This window comes from Monodon monoceros, unplaced genomic scaffold, assembly GCF_005190385.1.
Source record: "Monodon monoceros isolate NGI ecotype Baffin Bay Population unplaced genomic scaffold, NGI_Narwhal_1 Super_Scaffold_17, whole genome shotgun sequence".
In the NCBI taxonomy this organism is placed as follows: Eukaryota; Metazoa; Chordata; class Mammalia; order Artiodactyla; family Monodontidae; genus Monodon; species Monodon monoceros.
Window position 1 is genome coordinate 15,832,446 of NW_021703773.1, and position 23,849 is coordinate 15,856,294.

The 23,849-nt window shown below is 37.8% G+C and overlaps 1 protein-coding gene across 1 annotated transcript in view; it reads right to left on the reverse strand.

Annotated features, from left to right (window-relative positions):
* SGCZ (sarcoglycan zeta) overlaps nt 1-19,605 on the reverse strand; it is an 895,164-nt gene extending 875,559 nt beyond the window's left edge. The window contains exon 1 of the mRNA XM_029226514.1: nt 19,464-19,605. Within this exon, the coding sequence (XP_029082347.1) occupies nt 19,464-19,502 (39 nt within the window). The 5' untranslated portion in view covers nt 19,503-19,605. The remainder of the gene's footprint in view (nt 1-19,463) is intronic.
* Nucleotides 19,606-23,849: the final 4,244 nt, after the last annotated feature.

Below are 23,849 nucleotides of genomic sequence, written 5' to 3' on the forward strand. Positions count from 1 at the left end.
TTCATCACATTTGGTAGCCACAAAAAGAAACTTACTTAAGTTTCAGGAAAATTCTATTATCTGAATATAACACAACCAACCAAAATCTTGCTGAACTTGTTATTTTTACAGGCACTGTTTTACTTGCTTTAGGGGAAGTCTAGATTTCAGATTTCTGTCTAGAGCACATGGATGCCCACGCCCACACCCACACCCCATGGATGCCCACATCACTATAGACATCTAGTGATGTCTATAGATATTTAAGGTTGGTCTAGCCACTTAATGGTTACTCAGGATGATTAGAGTCAGCTGGATCTGAGACTATCATGAAGGCTGCCAAGGGTCTTTTTAAGCACGAGAGGAGCAGTAAGTGTAAGTTTTCTTGGTCCAAATTACAAAGCATCACCAAGACAAGCTGAACCAAACCATTCACTAAAGCAGTCTGACCTCGCCAATCTCTGATCAGTTCTGGTGAGCTCTGGAATAGTAATAAACCACTAACAGTCACTCATTAAAAGGATTATACACACTTTTATAGATAGTAAACTGATTAAACACATTTTTCCAAAAAATAAATAAATAAATATGTTGTGGGTCTGTGTTCAAAGTAAGATAGTGATGAGGCAGTACAGATATTAATCCAAAGATAGAAGTCATTAGTGTTCTCAAGAATGCCACTTTTCCTTCATGATGGTTGAATATTGAAAGTTCATGCTTGACCCTGGTTTGAGCCTTCCTTCCTCAAGAGCGCATTTTTAATGCACCCTTGTAGTTTAGGAAAAAATGGAGCTAATGCCGCCCAGGAGTGTCCAGAACATCTGTATGGCCCCATCTACTCTGGTACCCATTATGAGTAACATCTGCCCAGAGCCAGTAATTCCTTCCCTAGGGATAAGGTTGAAAGCAAAGGCATTTCCAGTTTCAAGAAAAAGGAAGTTTTTATGTACTACTTTATTCCAAAATTGTTCTAAAGGAAGTTGGCCATATCAAAGACCCTGTACAAGTTCTGTATCACCATACAGAATTCCCAGAAAACTGTCAAGAGGACTGCATTGATATCACTACTGTTATTAACTCACTATTAAATACAGAAAATATCTTGTTACTTTAGATTCCTGGAATTGTATCTTCTAAATGTCAAGTATTTTAAAGAAGTGAAAGGATAAAATATGGTTATAACAGTTCCAGCTGTAGTAGAAATGGAGTTACTAACAGACAGAACGCTAGAATTGGGAGAGAATAAAATTCACCTTTTCTTGAACTATTTCTTTTTATACAAGGCTATAAGAAAGTTGTGGAAAGATATTTGGCCAGGAGGGAAGATCAAAGGGTAAAGAATTCTACCATCATACTGAAGACAATCTTTTGGTAAGACTGAGAGTCTTTTTACCTTTCAACCATCATGTCCTGCTTATGTTATGTTACAAAAGTAATAGGATCAAAAAAGTGACTATCATTACAGCTCATATTAACCCCACAAAGTTGGGATAAGAACTGACTTCTTGGAAATTTCAGTGATAGTGTTAGCTTGAGTCCCATAACCATAAGGCTGGACTCTCAGTCATGACAAATCACACCAATCCCAGGAAGGGCTAAAATCAAGGTCCTTGCCCCCCTTGCCCCGAACCCAACACTGAAAAATGTGGAGAAAATATCACCAGCAATGCCTTCTCTCTCTCTCTTTTTCTTTCCTAGTTTGCAGGCATTCATTTTTCCACTTGGTAGTTTTGAAATATCCTCATACACCAGTAGACTAGCTTGCCTACTTATACAAATTAAAAGATGAAATTCTCCTGTATAAAGTCTTTGAGCAAAGTGAAGCAATAGCAATAAAATTTACAAAACAAAGGCTCTGCATATTGAAGTGCTCTGCATACCAGAATAAAAGTGTTATTTTAATTTTACTTTGGTAAACATACATGCAATAAATTCTATGTAAAATAAAGACCATTTATTATGTAATATGAATGCATTTTAACAAAATTTCATTTTCCTATTCTATTAGATTTTGCTTTCCCCAATGGGTTGAGAGGGAACTTACTTATGGTATATAGCTTTTCTTAAGTTTTTGATGAAAGCCTTTAGATTTTAAAATATCTCAAGGAAACAACATTGCTGAAAGCATGCATACATATAGGCAGAATAGCTATTTAATGCAGGCCTGTGTAAGTTTAAACAACCTATGTGCTCTATTATAAATAAATAAAATACCCAGAATCTGAGACTAGTTGAGCAAAAACGTAGTTAAACTTGGTGAGATGTGAAATTAGGTTTTAATGCATGCAAAACACATTCCAATGCATATTTTTAGGTGTAGGCTGATTGGCTTTTTTCAGTGTTTAAAATTAAAAGCTGCCTTTAGGCAGTTAAGAACCTTTGGAGAGCTTTTGATATTATTAAATTCAAGCACTTTCATTTAGTTCTACCATGGAAAGACTAACACAAGTCTCATCCAAAGCTAGATATTTACGTGGCCAGCTGGCAATACTGCCCCATGCAGCCTGCTCATCAGCTTCTCTTTCTAGGGTGAACCTGCCACCCTTCTCAGGTGAATACACTCAGTTTTTCTTACATCTCCATCATGTTTCACTCATGCTTGCCCGCTCTCATGAATATCATGCTAACCATAATAATGAAATAATAATTGAGATATAGATGGATAGCTCAGTGCCGATCACTGATGACTGTACCCACAAAGCTATCTCATTTTAGTCTTACAACCTATAAGGGGTAGGTACAATTATTTATCCAATTTTGCTATTTGAGGACATTGACATTTAGTGAAGTTAAGTAACTTGGCCAAGTTCAAACAGCTCACAAGTAGAGCTGAAAACAAACCCACGTCTACGTGGCTCCAAAGCTGAGCAGAGAGAGTGGCTGCTAAAATCGGCTTCTCAAAGGCTGTTAGGTTGTATTAGATTCCTTCTTCAATGAGAAGCCTGCAACTCATTTACTCCATGATTAGGAATTTTCCATGATTAGGAAAGTAAAGATCTTTTATACTCAAATTAAACTCTGTTCAATAACTATGGATTAAGTACTTTTTGTACAAGATATTTGGCTAAGTGGGTGGCTGTCTTCATAGTATATTTATTAGTTATTATTTAAATTCATTTTTCTTCAGAGTTTAACATTCTCTGGATTGAAGTCTCTCAGAGATTGTATGTGTGGGTGACCATCGTGATACTATTCTCCTTAACTTTCTCTTGTATTTCTCCAAAACAGTTTTGATATGTTTTACATAAACATGGAAGTCTGTGATTTGTACAAAACACAAACTAACAATCTTGATTTGTCTGTGTTAAAATACACTGCTGAGTCAATATAATCTATAAACTCTGATGCATCGATGCAAAGCTTCTACTGGAGGTTCTACTTTCATATACCATCATTTATTTCCTATTACTCGCAGGTAAAGATTGAATACCAAATTCAACAGATCGGTCATTTGGGAAAGGTGTGTTTTTTTTTTATGCCTGTCAGATGGTGATGGGAATTTTACCCCAGGATGAAGTGTGACACTTTTATCCCAATAGTTTTTATTTATTTATTTTTGCGGTACGCGGGCCTCTCACTGTTGTGGTCTCTCCCGTTGCAGAGCACAGGCTCCGGACACGCAGGCTCAGCAGCCATGGCTCAGGGGCCCAGCCGCTCCACGGCATGTGGGATCTTCCCGGACCGGGTCATGAACCTGTGTCCCCTGCATCGGCAGGCGGACTCTCAAACACTGCGCCACCAGGGAAGCCCTATCCCAATAGTTTTATTACACAACAGGGCAAGTGTCTCGGTAGCCTGAGTGGATGACATATTTACCTGAATGTTGACTATTACCAACCTCACCCCGGTGCTTTACTAAGGAGAAATCTGTCCTGAGCACACAGATCATTTCTAATCACATACTCACTTGTGTCTCATAATGAATTTGGAGGAGGAAGAGCAGTAAGATTAGTATTAGAAAACAACTTTCATTGAAAGGTTAATTAATTTGACAAATATTTATTAAGCACCTACTATATGTAATGCACTTTTCTAGATGTTGGGGAGAAAACAAAAAAAAATAGTAACAAAAATAATTTGATGGTAGCTGTAAAGAGATATAAGAAATAAAATGTATTCATTTTGTTCAACATAACTCTTATGAGGATCATACGTATGGTTTTAACGATGCCTTTGAAATGCATGTACCTGTAATATAAACTTATAACTGACAAATACTAATCTTAAAATAATTTCAAGAACAAATAGAAAACATCCATCTACAAACATACTTAGCAGCTGAAATACTAGGAGAAAATCACTTTTCTCAATAGAGTCCAAAGAACCAGTACTGGTCCGCGGCCTGTCAGGAACCGGGCCAGCATAGCAGGAGGTGAGCGGCGAGCGGGCGAGGCTGCATCTGCCGCTCCCCCGTCGCTCTCGTTATGCCTGAACCATGCCCTCCCCTCCGCCCCTATCTATGGAAAAATTGTCTTCCACGAAACCGGCCCCTGGTGCCTCGAAGGTTGGGGACCACTGGTCAAAAGTATATACTAAAACCAGCAGTTTTTGAGTTAATTAATATATGAGGAATTGGGATTTCAAAAGTCATTTTTATAGCTCTCTTTAAATAAACCAATGTTTATAAAAATAAAAGTCTTACTCCAAACTTCTCGTTACATGGTCGTGTTCCATGAAGTAGAGAATCATAGATATAGTAGCAAGCATGCCTTCTTACTAACAGTTATCTACAGCAGTGGCGAAGGGGGGCTGCAAAGAGAGGAAGTGAAGACATCAAAACCACAGGGCTCTAGCAAATGGGTCCTGCCTCACCTCCACCTCTAATAGTCTGGGTAATGCTGGTTAGAATCAGAGACAAGTCAGGTCCTAAGCGTTCAGTTTCTGGACTGTTTAGACTCAATTAGGCTATAAGCTTTTAGAAAACTGCATAAACTATTGTACATTGAAATAATTTTATTTGCTTTAAGAAGTAGAAGTCAATATGAAAAACCCCAGAGTTCCTCTGGATTTAAGAAGAGAGGGATAGTATTAAAACAGATTATTTTAATCCCAAGTGAGAGAAACCAAAATCAGCTAGTATGTGTATGAGGAAGGGGAGATAGAAGAGGAGTAAAAAGCAAACTTTATTTCCAGGGAAATAAAACAGGACTCTAGAAAGAATGGAATTCTTTCCTCCCTGTTGGGTTTCATTCTTTTTCAGCAGCAGAGTCCACAGCTGCGCACTGCACTTAGTTGACTGAAAGCTTATTTTCCAGCCATTTAAAATTCTAGCAACGTGCCTTGCAATAAACCTTTCTCTGCTCCAAACTCAAAAAAAAAAAAAAAATTCTAGCAATGCTAAAAAAAAAAAGTCCACTTTATCATCAGCTAATCCAATAAATTCCGACAGGGGATATACCACCCCCTAGAATGAATATTTAAAATGTATTGAGACATTTTTGGTTGTCATAGTGATTGGGCTGGGGGGTTGGGGGGAGAAGACTAAAATCCCAGCAATGTGTGGAACAGTTGTGTACAAACTGGGCCTTGAATCCTAGTCCATTGTACACATTTTTAAAATAAAAGTTAGTAAATTTTTACACAATTAATGAGCTGTCCAGGAATACAACATCTATATAAATGGAAAGAACTGCTGTCTTTTATTTTGTTCAGAATTTACCAAGAGGTCCTCACAACTTCAAAAAAATATCATCAGGAAAAAACACTCTTGGAATTTGAGTGGCATACACATCTCTGTCGATCTTAAATTGCAGCTTTTGCATTCACTGTGTCCTAGCATTTACATTTTGAAATACATAGAACCTCATCAGATAATGCTTTCCTCTTATTTCCTTTTATTTCTCTTTTATATGGCAATTAGGGCATGGTATTTTCAAAATTATGTGCAAGTAGATTATACTGTGAAAGCACTTACAAGAAAATTCTAAAGGGGGCTTTGTAAAAATTATTTGCAAGTAAGTTATATTATCAAAGTATTTTATGAGATAATTTTAAAGGAGGCTTTATAAAAATTATTCACCATTAAAAGTGAATATTGGATCCAATAGGGTTGAAATCAAGTTATTTCATCCATATACCATGGAGAAGGAATTTAATTGGTCCCACTTGGGTCAGATGTATCGCCATGCCCCAATTAGCTATAGTAAAGTAGCTAGACTCAAGAAATTAGAAGAAGGGCAGGCCATTCCAGCGATGCGGACAGACAGCCTATTATAGATTTTTCCTGTAATGTTACAGGTCTGGCATAGGAATAATCATAAATGATATCATAAATTAGGTCACTTTCCCCAACTAGCATTACCCACTTCCAGCATTCCACTTTTCCCTTCCCTATTCCTTTCTCTACACTTACAAGGTTTTTTTTCTGTTCTCTGATTATGTAGGACCTCATACCAGGCCCCCTCATTCATTCAATTATTCACTCCTTCATTCATTTAATAAAACTTCTAAGCCTTTACTCTATGCCAGGCATCCATCTAAATACTGGGAATGAAGTGATCAAACAAGATCACTGACTTCACAGAACATATACTTTATAGCAAGAAAAGAAATAAACAAAAATATTTTTTACAACTTACTTTGGAATGTGAAACTGTCACTAAGAGAAAATGAGACGTTATGATATGATACGGAATACCTGGGAGGAATTTCTTCCTTTTCTGTCATGGAAAATATCCTATCCTATGAAAAAATGCCCCCAGAGTCCTGCTCGGCTAGCAAATCTGATAAATAAGTTTGCACTAAGATATTAATGCTCATAAATGATTTAATGTATTAGCTTTCACCAGCAGTTACCTATCACAAAACTAGAAAAGATTCTTTGCAATTATTTATTTTAGCACCTTCATTTTACACTTACAACAAAGAGGCTGAAAAAAGGATGAAAGAAATACGCATCAGAAACACTAACCAAAATAAAGATGTGTAATAGTACAGTGCTTGAAAGGCGATCTATGTATATTAAAATCAGGAAAAAATAAAATTACCAGAAATAAAGAGGTCATTACATAATGATAATGGTCTCAACTCACCAGAGAAATATAACAATTTAAGTTTATACATATCTGATAACATAGTCTCAAATATATAAGGCAAAAGCTAAGAGATCTGCAAGAATACCATCATAACAGGAAATTTTAATATATCTCTTTCATAATTACAGCTTAAACAAACAAAATAGAAAGATTAGGGAAGGTGAAAACTATGTAAATAATAAACTTAATCTAATAGGATTTGGCCTCCAACAAATGAAAAGATATATATTCTTTTCAAGGAAACTCAGAACATTTATAAATATTGAACTTCTACTGGCAGTTAAGCAATTTTCACCAAGCCTAAAAAGACTGGTTATCATACCAACCATTTTTTCTACCATACAGAATTTAGTTAAGAATGTAGAGTGGAGTTAAATATACAAGTGTGCAGAAACACAAAGAAAGAAACAACCATGTCTTCCTGGGTCTAGGTACCAGTCAACAAGCAGAAGTTCTTTCAGCAAAGAAGCAGAGATGTAGTCTAGGCAAGTGAATATAAAATATTATAAAAGAGGAAACAGAGCTGGCATGATCAAGGAGAAGTGAGTTATTCGGTGACATTATTGTAGAATGTGTGTGTGTGTGTGTGTTGGAAGGTAGGTAGGAGAGTGGTCATAGAGCAATCTCTATATCATGTTGTATCATGTTGAGGAGTATGGACTATAAAATAAGAAACAGGGAATCGACAAAGACTTTTAAGCAGGTGAGCGACCAAATATTATTATCTTGTCCTAAATGGGAAATCTGAATTGTGGAATGAGGATTGCTTGTCGAATAGGCTGGACAAAGGAAGATCAGTTAGAAAGTGTCAAAAACCTGGCTGGTTCCTTAATAAGGAATAATCTCCCTTTGAAGAACTATGAACAGATCTTGCTTCCTGGGCTTCCCCATTCTTATAAGTTACATTTTCTTAGGAGATCCCTCACTAGCCATCATTATCACCAGCCATCTTCAGTGAGATATTGGTTCCCCATTCCTACTTTGAAATATGCGTATCTAGGTTACCTCACTCTTATTAGCTCATATTATAAGTCCCATAGAACACAGCTGTGATGACTAAGCAGCTTTTACTGAAAGACTAAGGATATAAAAATAAAATAACTGTGAAGCCATCTAACCAACAGCTGAGATTTACAGGTCGATAACAAACCAGTTTCATTAGCTGTGATGTGTATTTCAGAATACAAACACCTTGGCCTATATTTATTGAGAGTTCTTCATATTTTCTTCTATGCCTCTCTGCTTAGTTAGGTGGCTTACTCTGTTAGCATATGGTCCTTGGGCCACCTCTCAGAGACAGAGCTGTCAAATTCCCAGAGGCATATAAAAATGTTTGACTATAAGAAATCTGATCAAAATGTCAAAAATACAGAAAATCAGCTAAGGAAATTGTCAAACATAATTCATGGTTCTGGGACAGTGTAATGCAAAGATTTCATCAAGACAAAAAAAGAAACTATAAAATGAATCACAATTATCTACAAATGATCTGTGGCTCCCTTCTCCCAAGCTGAACATTTTAGTCATAATCAATCAGTGGCTGCTATCAGGTCTAGCTTCCAGAAACCATCTTTTCTTCATTTTTGAGGGTACCTTTTCGCGTTTCTAGAAACCTCTAAATCCCTTTCTATTCAGCATCAGGCCCAGCCTTGGTGCGCCCCTTTCCATTCTTTCCCACCTTACTCTGAGATGACTTACTAAGAATAAGAAAGAGGATGTATAAATCCCTTAACATGATTCCAACTATACCCCTAACCCTAGGGCCACAACTGCAACATCGCATTAGAATTCACTGCAATAAGACCAGCATAATTTCCAGAATAAGACAGAGAACATTCAACAAAAATTGAGAATAAAGAAGATGAGAATTTGATCTAGGGTTTTAACAAAAAGCGTAAAAGGGGAGAACTCTGACTCTGTGGTATGATGGACTTGCGGATCAATTAGATGAGTGGGATGAGTCAACGGGATCAGAAGAAAAGGATCCCAAGAGCACCAGCAGGGGTGCTTAAGTGAAGGGTGAAACACTAAGCGAACAGAGGAGAAGTTTTGTTAGACTGAGGTGAGTGTGAAATATCCAGAAAGGGATTTCTAGAGTAGATTGTTGAAGACTAGAGAGGAGGAGAGGCTTATGGTCTTTGGGCCACCAAAGGTGTAAGGTGGATGTGTATTATTGCGTATCATCGCCTTGCAAGTAAAAATAGAAGCTATGAATAGATAAGACCACTTAGAAAGTATGTATAAAGAGGGACCTGAAAAATACCAAGGACAAAATCCCAGGCAATAGGAACTTTGGAGCTTAGGGTAAAAAGTAAAGATTTTGAGAGTGAAAGATCAAATTGGAAGAGTTCATATATTGCATTCCCATTGAAAATATAAAAAAGACAAATTCTTGCTAAGAATTGGGTAATGCATATATCAAAGATCTATAAGAGTCATGTCTACTAACACCATAGTGAATCACAGGTTTTGTAATGTAATAATTTAGACACTGGATTATTTAAACCAAAGAGAAAGAGAATTACCAGTTAAGTCAAATGTTTTTGGGGGAGGAGCATCATGTTTATTCTGTTTACTTGGAGTCATTCTGTCTTTTTCAATTAAGCTGTAAACTGCTGATAACTTTACCAGATTTTAGTTGATGTTTCTTCTTGTCATCTTCATTCATCCATACTCCAATACTATTCATTGTAAAACAAGAAGAGGAAAAAACAAGATCTCAATCTTTGGATTTTTGATCGCACTGTGCATGTTGGAATACACTTAACATATAGTTCTGCGACTTTGAATGAGCACTGAGTTTAAGGTAAGATGGGTAGGGCATCTCACTAAACATCAGAAAATGAGGCAAAGAAGACAAAAAATTATACACTGAGCATGATCACAGATCATTTTGACAATTATGTAAGTCTATGAAACCAAGTTAAAGTATAGCATTAATTACTTAATCTTTTGAGATAGAATATCATTGCATATAACGTTACATTTTTAGCATTCTTGAATCATATTTTTCCAAAGATTGCCGAAATTCCCTTCAGGTGTGTATACATATGAAACAGGTATTGAAAAAAAATGACTAGTTGTCAATGCTAAACGCTTTAAAGTCAGTTGTGTTTTTATTTATTATGTGCAAAGAGCTCCTCTTGATTTAGGAACTAAGTGAAATAAATATATATGTAGCAACATAGCAGCATTTCTAAAATGAAATAAGGTTTGTATAGTAATTGGGCTCAGACGCAAATGAAAGATCCTCACTTGTACTCGCCACCTGCCAAAAATGTGTTTAACTAATCCAGCTATATATTTCACATACATAATTACTAAATGCTTAAAATGTCTCCCAAGAATGCTTTAATAACGAGGACCTTTATGATTAAGACACAACACTACTCGTGGAACTGCTTGCTCTTTGAACCATGACACAAGCGTGAACTTTAAGAAACTTGATGAGATAAAATACCCCAAAGTCCAGCTGCCTCTGCTGCCTAGAGCAATTTAACTGATTAAAACATTGATTTTTACAAAGCGAATCTAAAAAAAAGTTAAACAGTATGCTGATTCAGATGGGCTCATTTATTTTAACTTTTCTTAAAATAATGTCACCACACGAGACAAAAGTCATAAGCATTAGAAAGGCAGAGATTTAGAAATGTAGATGATCATTCTACACAAAGGCCAAATTTGAGAACATTAAGAACTAATAATAATGATTTAAAACAGAATGTCTTAGAACAAGTAGAAGTTTTGATACCATAAGTGCTAAATAGTAGTCTCTGGGTGTACAGTGAGTTTCATTTTGTGGCAAGCAGGTTCACAAGTAATGCAGCTATTATGTGCAATGGAAATCATGCACACAGCATAACTGGATATACACAGCGTGCATTCAAACTTTTAAAACTTTGTAGCCCCTGGCAAATGGAAGTAAATGCCTACAGAGGTATAAGCTGCTCAGAAGAGATGAGAAATACTGAGGTATGTCCACTGAAACATTATGAAAATAACTGAGTCTCTGCAAAAGGTCTTAATAATCTCTAAGTATATACAAATTTATGGCCACTAATTCTTTATGAAAGTATTTAAGAATAGTGGGAGAAAAACGTATTATGAGGCTAGGAATTAGGTTAAGACACAAGTATACTTGTTAGAGCTGGGTCACAAACTTGCCTCTGAGCTTTTTAGCAACTAAGGCAAAGTAGAAAACACAATCAGTTTTATGATGAAAAAGATTAAGATTGAATACCAACCGGTTGCTTAGAAGCGTTAACTAATTCTGGTACTCAGACTAGATAGTATTTCTCTCTCATGAGTCTCACATTGAGAGGGATGTGGAAACCCAGAATGTAATTCAGTAAGTCTTAGATAAGCAATTTCTTACTTGGATTAGTTAGCTTCTCCTTCTGACTTGGATTTTAAAAACTCTCAAATACTCTGAGTAGATAGAAACTTGTGGAATTGCAGTGATAACAGTATTTTCCCATTCATTACATTGATTTATTAAATAATGTTTCACAAAAACACTCTTGCTCATGGCAGCTGAATTGGTTGTTTCTACCCAAGAAAGAATCAAAGGCTCTTTTATCTCAGGTAGATAATATGTTCTTTTCTAGCCATTCTAAACAAAGACAGAAGTTTAAAAACCAATATGAAAAGAAGTAAGATAATGATAATGTGTGGGTTAATATTGAAGCATTACATGCCTCCAGCAAAGAAGATGATGGTAGGCTCTTGCCTCTCTTGGATTTAAGGTTGCATTTCTAATTCTTTAGGAGTAACCCAGAATGTTCGTGCTTTACAGCCATTAATAATTCAGCCTAGGCACTGACAAAGCAGGTGTGCTTGTGCGACACTCTAAGATTTTAAGTCAACCTGATCTCCCACCCAGAAGCCAAAGCTCAAATCAACTTGGTTGTGTCACTTAACCAGTCACAACTGTGTTCTCTAGAAGGATGCCCAAATCTAGCTCTGACAATGCAAGGGAAGAAATTAGAGAAAATGATGGTTCTTAGGCAGAAAATATGTGTTATCATACAATCATACCATCTAGTTAGACCCTTAAATGTTGAGACTTGCAAACGCTTTGAAAAGTGTTCTTCAAAAATGGTATTATTCAATATTGATCCCCTTAAGAATATAAAAGAAATGTCCCTCAAAAATAATGTTCAGTTATCTGTATATCTTCATTTGTGATTGTTGGTATATTAAGTCTCAAAGATTGCCAGTGAGAACTTTAGTTTTATTACGGATTAAATCATCTGGTATTTATTTCCAGGTTTTGGGGCTATCATAAAAGCTACATACATAATAATTGTAATGTAAGTATAATCATTTAGGTCTATTGTTTTTTTCAATTTCAAGACTGATACTAAACATACAACAAGCTGAAATGCCAAAGCCATGTTAGAGGTTAAATCCAATTTATGGCCCTAATGAAATCAAAATTATTTGCAGTGATTCAAGAGGCAAGATAATGAGGAAGACTCATGGAGCTAGACAGAATATAGAGGGTTTATTTTAAAAGATTGGTACAAGGTTATGAAACTGTTCCTCAGTGGCCTAAATTCATGATTTATCTATCACTTTCTCTTAGGTTTTATCCACAACCATCAACCAACAGTAATTTGACCCAAAGTAACTGATTAGGAATGAGAATATTAGTAAAAAAAAAAATGAAATAACAATTCTTCTGTAACAAGAATAAATACTGTAAGTATGGCTCAAATACTGTCACTTTTCTTTGAAACAAGAATATTAGAGAAATTCAGTGAAAAATATCTACCATAAGAAGTTCTACAAACATCCTGGAATTCTAGCCTACATATAAGAGCATAGTATTTGGATATAGAGAGCATAGATTTGAGTTCTTATTCCATTTTGTATTCACCCTGTGATCTTAGGCATTTTACTTGATTTTTCTGAGTCTCCATTTTGGTACCCTTAAATGAGAATATAATATTCAACAGACAAATTTACTATGATGTTCAAATGAGGCTATATTTGGGGAATAAAAAGAGCCATATTAACTTTATTTATCAATTTGAAAATGATTTTCTCCCAGGACGGCACAAAAATATCATTCTCAAAAAAGTATTCAGAGCCCTAGACTCGCAGACTTGGAAGATAGAGATCAACTGGTCCTGAGGTTTTTACTTTGTGTTCCTCAGTCTTACAGTTCTAGGCGATGTCCTGGGGTCAAGTGCAGGGGCAAAGGGGAAGTGGGTTAGACAGAGCCCCCAACCTCTCCTGCCCCCACCAGAACAGCTCCCCTTTTATTGGTATTAGATATTGCACTTGTTTAGAAAATTCTGTTTGAACAGGTTCTTTAGCTGTGGCTAAAAATGATTACAACAAAACCCAGGAACCAAATCCAATTCCTACCTTGCAACACCACCATCACCTGAGAAACCTATGATACACCCAAGGGGCCACCTCTGGTTGATGGCAAAGCCAGGGTTTAAACAAGGTCTTCTAAGTACTCCTTCAACAAGATCTGTGCCCTTCCCACCATACCAATCAATCCCCTTAAAGGTTACAAGCTGTTAGATTTGGAGTGAGAGATTTAGTACGTTGGGGTGTTTCTGACTTCCAAATGCCACTGAACTCCATTTTGGTGTGGGGTGATTGTTTCAATTAATATCTAAGGCTGAAGCTTCAGCTCCTGTTTCACTGATGGGCATTGCCATGGCAATTAAAGCTCTTCTGGCTAGATAATGAAATCCTGTTTTTAAAAAAGATTTCTGATCTCAACTTGGCATAGACCACTCTAGATAACCTATTTAATTCCAACAAAGCAGTATAAATGTTCTAAGATCAGATAAGGGCTTACAATATTTTTCAGTCAATCTACAAAAATATAATTTAGGAGTATCAAAAAAACTCTCAAGACACTAGCACAGTTTTTAATTTTTAGGATGGGAGTCTCTGTAATTCTCTTGGAGGGATGGTAATCCTTAAGTTTGTTCATTCTGTGGTTGGCCTAGAAGTCTCTAAAAAGTTTCACTGAGGATATAAGATTACCTCATGCTTCTAAACATTTGCCAAGAAAAAGAAGAGACTTAGAGTAAAATAAAAACTTTGATGTTAGTATGTTAAAATCTGTACTTGTATAAAATGAGGTAGCTCACTTTTAGTCACATAGAGATTTAGAAGCTAAGAATTTTGTCACAAATCAAGCACAATTCTAAACAATTAAACTTAAAAACCTGTATTTTGACACAAAACATTTATTCATTTATACAGTTACCTATTTAAATGCATATACTCAAACACTTCACAGAGATTTGAACAAAAGTACATGGTCATTTTCCTTAAGAACTTAAAGTTGTAAGCTCTGCTAAATCGTATTTTAGCTGAAATTCCAATACAGTACGAGAAACACCTCACTAAATATTATATAAAAGGCAAGCCCCCAAAGACGCATGCTGATTTATTGTCTTACAGCATGAAGCCATCTTGTGTAGCTATGATTTTGAGTTCATAAATCCTAAAATATTCTTTTTTACTGGGCCTTCAAAATTTGATGTATTTTCAATTGGTAAAGTCTGGAGATCAGCAAAACTATAATAGCCAGTACAGAGATTGGAATATACACTTAGTGATGACAGTGGCCCACTGAATATGTCTAAAATCATTTGCACAACTTCCCTCAAAGGTATTTTTCTTAATTCTCTTTCCACTTATATCAAAAATGTTCCCTCATCCCTCCTAGCCATATAAAAAAATGAATGTTTCCCTAGGGCTACTTGAAGTTTACTTTAACTTCAGTGAAACAAGTCTACACTCTGCATACAAAGAAATCAAGGTTAACTGTTTCTCCATCTTTGTGACTGGTCCCCGTTATCAAAAGAGAATTGGAACTTGACCTGGATGGACAAAAGTTATAATCATTTAGATGTGAAAGAGGTCAAATAATTCAGTACTCACAATTATGTTTCCTTATTCTAAGCCAAGAAATGAATACATAAGGCAGGTTGCTAAAAATATGATGTTTGTTGGAGAGTACTATTTTTCACTATGGAATGACTAACAAAAAAATACCACCTACTTACACTCATCACAAAGCCTCCTACACTGCAGTAAGCCGACTTTCCTGGGCTGAGTGGTTTATTGATGAAGCAAAAAAAAAAAAAAACATTTTTAGAATTCTTCTAAGTGCCAACTCTCTTATTTGATTGAAATTGTAGAAGAATGTACTATGAGACTTGGTTTTAGACCTTAGCATTTTTCAATCTACCACTTGTTTAAACGCCTATGCATTCTTTGGCTAGATTATCATTTCTCACCCGTGTACTTTCTTAATGACCCAGTTGTATTATTCAGGGAAGCTTTTACCTTGCAAGTTTCAAGCTCTTCGTAAATGGAATTTTATTTAAATGAAAGAGATGAAATTAAACAACAGTGACTGAACTATATTTAATTAACTCAAACAAGTACAATTATATTTATTGAAAAGTTGTCTCATGCACCTCAGGATTAACTATGTAGTTTATAACTATATAGTTTATAATTTTGTACCTTAATTGATAATTAAGAAAATATTCCAGAAGCATACTGTTTATGTTCTACACGTAATGGAAAAATTCCATTTTAACTTTTAACTTCTAGCTAATCATCCCATTTCCTTTAGTGGGAACAGTCCTGACAAATAAATAAATAACAGCTGGTATAATACTGCAAAAATTGTACTATACTCCTGATGTGTTTTATGTTTTTGATCTCAAAGCAAATTACAGTTATCCACAAATATACACTTAGCATCTCAAAGTATAATTTCTTGATTGCTAAATACAAGTGAATTAAAACATATTTCAAAAGCTAAGTGAAAGAATCGCCGAAGACATATGTGTTACTTAAACATACCATTTACTCAGCCTAATATCTCTTACAAATAAACACTACAAAAAGCAAATGTATAAGTGCCAGCTCTACAAATTAGTGGCATTCTGTGTTCCAGTGCCTAAGATATGTAGTTTAAAAGAGGGCAACCCCAGAGCTAAAATAAAAGCTAAAGTTATTCTTTTAAATATCAACTACTAAGAGTACTCTGTAACTCAGAGATATTCCAGGACAGAGGGTACTTTCCTTAATATCAATATTCATTAGCACTCACATTTCCAAAGCAGTCACCCATATGCTGAGTTGTTTGATGTTGTTTCTTCTTGAAAACAAACACCAGGGCAAAATCCAGAGTAAAGTTATGCATTTATTGGAGGAAGAAACAGATAGAGATCAAAGGGAAAAGAAAGACCAGAATTCTTTGAATGAGAACTCTCTCCCTTCACCACTGATCTGTTTCATCAGGCACGTGTGTGCAGAAGAGAAGATGAAACATGCTTGTCTTCATTAGCAAGTTTTATACAAATAACTATATGTTAGTTTCCCACCAGTAAATCTTTTAATATGCAGATTAAATTTAGTTTTATGATAATGACAGCAATAGCTTAACACTTAATTATTGAAGCTTACCTTCAGTTTAAAAACTTGCAAAAGGTAATACTATTTACTAAACAGCAGTTTTAAAAATCCATATCCACACATGCAGCATAGCAAAAAAATATATATACTTTGTTAAAAATCTCATAAAGAGAAAATAGTCTGGCACATAGATGAAGAATTAGCAGAATCTTCCTTTAATGATCTAAAACTAAGCTAAATGGAATTCTTATAGTATTATGTACATTTATTTATCCATCAAATCCCAGTGAACACTGTTTTTCTTTCCATGTATTTAAAGCATCTCAGAAACTAAAGTACTTATGCAAATCTGTCTTAAAGTGAGCATCCTTGGAGCATCCTTGGATCACAGGAAGAAAAGCCAAAAAGCAAATAATGTCAAAAATAAGTATCCCCAGCTTTTTTCTCCCCTCTCTCCACATGAGGGACTCTTCAGCAAGAAGCCACCAGAAAATAACTTCAACTGGAATGGTCTAGAAAACCCAAGCCAATGGATTCTGCTGATAAGAGGAAATCCAGACAAGTTTTTCCACATGTAGTGCACCCATTTCTGCAAAGTGTATATATTCCAGAGTGTAAGTGTTTTAAAGCCTCCTTGTTCCAGGAGTGTAGTCAAAAACATGACAACACAAATTTTATTTCTCAAACTGGAGGATCTCAATGTTTTCTAGTAAGGTTTGACTACCTTTCCTCTCTTGCCAGTTTTGACTTTCCACAGCATCGTGGCCCTCACATAATTTTTCAGCACCCCCAACAAATCTTTGCCTCTGACATTCCTTCATTTCTTCCCCGTAGGTCATTGCCCAAATGTTCCCTTACACACAAGCTCTTCCAGTTTCTACTGAGTCTAGCACATTCTGGCTGTGAGAAGCCCTGAGTGAATGTAAGCTGGGATCTTCTACTAAACTGACAGAAGTTTCCACCGTGGGTTTGCTCTTTCACTGATTTAAAAAATTTAGTGATGCCAGGGTTCAGAGGGGGATAAGCTGGTAGGAAACTAATGGAATATCAGGGAAAGTGATCACCCCAAATCAGTTTTCCCTTCCATTTCCCATGAGCAAAAGCTTGTCTCTGTACCATATTCTATTTTTAACAAAAAAATAATCTGGATACTCTGCTTCTGCACGAAATGTACATCGCAAATGTTGTTCATGTACCCCGCTCCCAAGAGACTGGGATGCTTGGGAAAAGGCAGCAAGAGATCCTTTCAAACACAAAGGCATTGCGTCCTACCTTAGTATAAGGATAATAGGAGACCTCTTTTCCAGGCCAAGGTCTACGGATGGTGACCTTGGCCGTAACACAGAAACTTATTGTTCCCCAACTTTAACTAGGGCAACAAATATGTCATCTCCCTATTTGCTTTTTCCAACAAACCCCGAGTCTTAAATGAAGGGGTGTCTTAGTTCTTCTGATTATCTTCCTCCACCCCACCTTCAACTACAATGGGTGGCAGGGCCAATTCTCTCTCTGTGCCTCCTTTCCCTAATATGCAATTTAGAGCACCAGGAGATTTGGGGTGCACGTTACAGGAGAACCGGGCTCCTGGGTGGGCAAGCTCATGCGCTGTGGCCAGGGCAGAGAGCAGGCTGCAGACGAGAGGCTTTTGCCCTCTACAGGGGATTTCTCCGGCTCTTTCCTCTTACTGGGCAAACCCATTTTCCTGACATTTCTGGGAAAACCTCTGCTAGTGAAATTTCCCCAGTTGGTGAGGATGCGTCTGAAAGTCCTCACCTGAACACAGAGTCCATCTGAACTGATCTCTAGTGTCAAATAATCCCCTGAAGCAATGGAGTAGAGGGTAGAAAATGCCTGCGGGTAAAGAAGAGGGAAGAATAAAAAGAAAGGATGCTCCCAAGCACTGCCCCGTTTCCTGTTTTCTCAATTACAGTGAGCGGGACATTTAAATGATTTTGTGGTTTGCTGATTTTTTTTAAAAAAATTTTTAATGGGCACTGCAGCGGTGCTCATCGCTTTTTTAAAGCCGTGCCCACAGACAGAGGGGCATACTGTCAGCCTGAACACACCTGCCAGCCAACCCCTCTCTGTGGAGCCGGGGACCCAGGAGGGAGAGGGTGCCTTGAGAGGACCCAGCGGAGTGGTGGGGGCAGAGTGGGCTCCGCGCGGGTCAGGACAGCTCCTTCTCCGACAGTGGGAAGGATGCACAGAATCTCCCTGGGTACCGCTTCCCGCCCCACTCCTTTCAGCCCAGATCCACTCCCGCCTCCCCGGCCCCTCCCCACTCCCCCAGGCCCGCTCTGCGCTGGGTGCTCAAGGCAGGCACATTCGCTGTGCTCGTGTCCCCCGGGCCAGCGGGGGAACCTCTCCAGTCCCTTCGATTGCAGCGGGTCCCCCCACTGCACACGAGTTCGCGCCCAGGGCCATGCAACTGTGGCTGAGACCGTGTCAGTGCTCGGGGGAGAAAGGGGTCTCATGAAGAGCCGGAATGATAACGAGCCGTCGCTGCAGACGCCTCTGTACTGAGAATTTCTGAGCGGAAAGAGGCTGTCCCCGTGTCGGGCCAGGCGACAAGCAGCTCGGAGCGGGAAGAGGAGGCAAAGTGGCCGCGCAGCTCGGGCAACTTTGCTGGGCAACCAGGCGACAGCGAGCAAGGACTGTGCCGCCCGCCGCCTCCGTTTCCCGGGCGAGGTTAACGGGCACGCGGCGCCGGGTCTGGTACCCAAAGTGCTGCTGTAACTGACGAGGGGAGGACAGGATGGCTGTTGCCGGGAGGAGCAGGCAGCGGGGCGGGGTGGGTGGGGGGGGGACCTGGCCCGAGAGTGCACGGCGAACTCCAGAAAGCCGCCCTCCATGCTCGTCCTCGGCCCTAGGAGGGGCGCCCGGGTACACTTCACCCCAAATGCCCACTCGCCGTCCCACGGGGCCACCAACTATTCCAGCAGCGCAAGGAAGAGGCAGAGAAAAAAGACAGACAGGAGAGCAAGAGAGCAGGCGAGGGCCAGGAAGGAAGGAACGACGCCAGCCCCGAACATCACGTACCTTGAGTTCCTCAATGTCCAGGTTTGTTGATCTGTCCATGAAGCGAAACTAAAGGAAGTGAAGAGAAACCGGGCAAGTTGTACCAAAAAACAATCAGTCTTTTAGTTTCCAGCCTAAACTCAGCTTTATCCTCCTCCAAGCCCTGGCAGCATCTCTCAGTCTCATTCTCCGTGATCACGCCGCCTCCGCCGGTTAAAAATAATAAAAATAAATAAATAATAATTATAATTCACTTTGTTTTACTTCCTCAAAGATTTAGTGACAGGTGATCTTTACCGCGGTGCAACACAGCTCAGTGGAATCAAGCGGGGGGCGCGAAGGGGGGCGGGGGAAAATCCACTCTAAGATTTTTTCTTCTTCTGCAATAAGCTTAGAAACCAGCGAATTGCTGCATCCCAAGAAAAAAAGCTGCTTCCCTGGACAGCATCATGCGGCAAATTTCAAGCAAATGTGTTCAAACTGAACAGAAGTATATGATAAAAGCCTTCCTCGGTCAGGCTTACTCTGGTAGCTAATTTAGCACACTGTGAGTCCCAAGCTTCAGCAATGATCAATTTCCGTGGCAGGATAACCAAATCCCCGAAGTCCTGCATAGACTTAAAAAATGTCTTGCAGCTACGAGGTATTCTCTCAGTGGGGAAAACAAGATGATCAAGTCTGAAGGGAACGTTCTCCTTTGAAGGTTATGCTAAAAGAGTTGAGAGAATAGGAGGTGGCTCCTACAGAGGAGAAAAAAGAGAGAGAGAGAGAGAAAAGCCAGAGAGGAAGAGAAAAATTTTCCTCCTGCTTCGCTGTTTTACTGGACTTCACCACCAGGGGACTGACTTCACTTCTCTCTTCCCACGGCCAGCACTAAGGGGATTTCTCTCATCTGTCAAAAAGCAACAACTCCTCTCCAGACAAGTACTATGCTGCTGGGTCTTAAAGACTGTCCTCTGCCCAGAATCCACTAGGTGACGAGCCTTTTAATTCATCTCGCATGTTGCCTCATCTTGTTCCCATAGATCTGGGAGAAACACGCATGAGTGCATCATACACGTCTTTGCTTTACATCACTGCAGCTTTCAGTGTCAGCGACTTATTTTTTTTAAACTTAAGACTTTGAATGAAAGTGACAAACAGAGGAAATGTCCTGTGCTGATGCTTAGGAGAAAGCAATCTTTTATCAGAAAAATTATTTTTTAAATAGATCCTGACAGGTGTGTATGCTTAACTTGTAGGGTGTAGATGTGGGGAAAGGTCTCATTTTCTTCATTTGAAGGTCTTAGTGTAAAAAAAGCTTGACTTTTTAAAAATATTTTTCATTGAAGTATAGTTGTACAATATTATGTGTTATAGGTGTATAATAGAGTGATTCATAATTTTTAAAGGTTATATTCCACTTACAGTTATTATATCAGCTATATTCCCTGTGTTGTACAATATATCCTTGTAGCTTATTTAATACATAATATTTTGTACCTCTTAAGTCCCCTACCCCTATATTGCCCCTCCCCACTTCCTTTTCCTCAATGTGTAAACCACTGGAACAGATAAATGTGTGTTCTCTATATCTGTGAGTCTGTTTCTTTTACGTTACAGTCACTAGTTTGTTGTTCTTTTTAGATTCCACATATAATTGGTTATGATACAGTATTTGTCTTTCTCTGTCTGACTTATTTCACTTATGAAAGCTGGAATTTGAAGGGACTTAAACAGTCTCCTCTTATTTTATTATGTCACATAAACTGGTGAGACTTAAAAATGTTTTCAGATTCAGAAAATAACTGAATAAATAATTACCTGTGTTTCTAAAAAGAATTTTTTCTGTTTTGGATTTACATGGGCACTCGATGTGTCTAGGCTCCTGTCTCCCGGCCAGCCTCTCTGACTTAATTTTCGTCCTCTTCCCTCACTCTGCTCCAGCCCTGGTCTACCCCGCCTACCTGCCATTTCTTCTGCCACTGGCTCTTTAACACCAGCTCTTGTCCCTCAGTCAGGACCACTGCTATCTCTCCCTCTGCTCTTTGCATGTTTAACCCTCATGCTTCATGAAACTAAAGCCATCTCTTCAGAGAGGATTTTCCTCAGGTGGATCCCTCAGACCTTCCCCTCCTCTGTCATCTCTTTGTGGCAGTTACTTGCTTTTCCATTATTCCATGTGCGCATTTGTTACCTTTTTGTCTGTCTCCTCTAGCAGACTGACTATAAGCTCTGGAGGGCAAATTCTATACCTTTCTTATTCGCCAATATATCCCAAGAATTCAGCACAATATAAGTCCACAAATATGTCTGGAACAGATCAATCTTTTACAGTTATTTCATCACTGTGGAAAAACCTCCATGACTCCCTCACTCCTCAACACGCAAAAACCACTTCTTCCCCTCCCAGTCTGTAGCTCAGATTTATAATCAAGCATGCAGAGTTCTTCAGTTTTCACCTAGTCTATTCCTTAAACTTATCAAAGCTAGCTTTCCTTCAAATTTTGACTTGTGCCTACAGCTTTCAAGGCTAACATCAAGTAGCCAACAGTCCATAATTAGTGGAGCTGAATTTCAAGTTCTCAAAATAAATTTTAAATGTTCACTTTATATAATTATTTTACATAATACATGATGAAAAATAATAAGGCTGCAGGTGGAGAATAAATGAACTTATGTAAAATGTATGTCTAAAAAAGATCTTTTCTAGCAATGATCAATAACGCAACATTAATAAACATCATTACATATGTTTTTTTAAAAGTCAAGTTTTTCCATATAAAGTAATTTTACATTCCCTATCAACTTGTTATTGCTTAACTTTAGAAAATTGAATACAATCAGCAAATTTATCTTGAGCACATTAACAAAGTGATACTATCTCTGAGAGAACTTTAAAATGTGCAATTGTGAAAACACAGTTCAAGAAAGATATCTGCAAAAATAAACATTAATGTCTGAACACTATTCAGAAAGGGGAAACTCCGGAAAGTTTCTTAGTAAGGCATAAAATTATAGTTGGAAGAAGTGATATTGTACTAAATAATAAAGGATAAGCTTAACCATATTTTTTAAAGTTGTATATAGTCATATAAAACGACTTTAATTTTTTTTTTTTTTTTTTTGCGGTACGCGGGCCTCTCACTGTTGAGGCCTCTCCCGTTGCACAGCACAGGCTCCAGACGTGCAGACTCAGCGGCCATGGCTCACGGGCCCAGCCGCTCCGCGGCATGTGGGATCTTCCCAGACCGGGGCACGATCCCGTGTCTCCCGCATCGGCAGGCGGACTCTCAACCACTGTGCCACCAGGGAAGCCCTAATAAATCTTTAGTAATATGAAACTATATCCAACATTTGATGTTGACCAGACTGACGTTATATGAGCTACAGAAACTATAAGTGATTTCCGAAATCACTTCCAAATTTGAGTCTAATTAAATGTCTACAAAGCAAGAGACTTCAAGTCTTTTACTATTTCATGAATTTCCATGCAAATTCATTAAGCTAAATACTCCTAAAAGTAAAAAATGAAATTGATCACAAAATATGGTTTTCTGAAACATATTCATAAAACTTTTCAAAGCAATCAGGACCTGATTCCACTTCAACTGGCATGTGATTAAGGGAGACAATGTAAGAAAATGAAATAACTTTAAATAAATTTGAAATAAGGCAATGGAAAGATGGAGAAGCGAACTGAGTTAAAGAATATTATCTAGATGTCCTGAAATCACAATATTAAGATGAAGAACAGCTACCCATGGCTGCTCCAGGAGATCAAGCCGGCACATGGCAGGGTATGTGGAAGAAGCAAGATTCAATTTTAGCAAAGATGTATAACTCACAGGCAAACTGCAAATAGCAATTACAACCCCCAAGCAGGGGGAAGGCAGTTTGGAAACACCTGCAGGTCATGAGATGTTACATTTCAGGATCACTCATCCGTGGACACATTCATCAATGTCCCCTTCTACCATAAGGTATCAAAGGAAATGTACACAAGCCATTAGGAGCTTCTTTATTTTAACTAATTTACACAAGTGGGAACAGAAAGATTCCTTTTTTTCTAATAGACAATATAATTTTTATTCATCGTATATGCCTGAAAAACCCTTCTACAATTTTCAATTTTATAGGCCTTTATATTCCCCTCTCCCAAATCTCGAGCCAAATTTAAAATTTTAATGCTTTATATTTTGTGTATCTTAGTGTACTACATAGTAAGATCATATTTTATTTCCATTTTCTATAATTATTAAAGGGATAAGTAATGTGTTATGATTCATTAAAAGAGAGTAATAACTTATTTACATAGTTGCCCCAGTTAGCTTCTAGTGATTAGCATTTGTATTCATATGATCTAGACACTTGTCACAGAAAAGGTTTATTTCTCAAAAATGTTACTCTTCACTCCATTATGTTTTA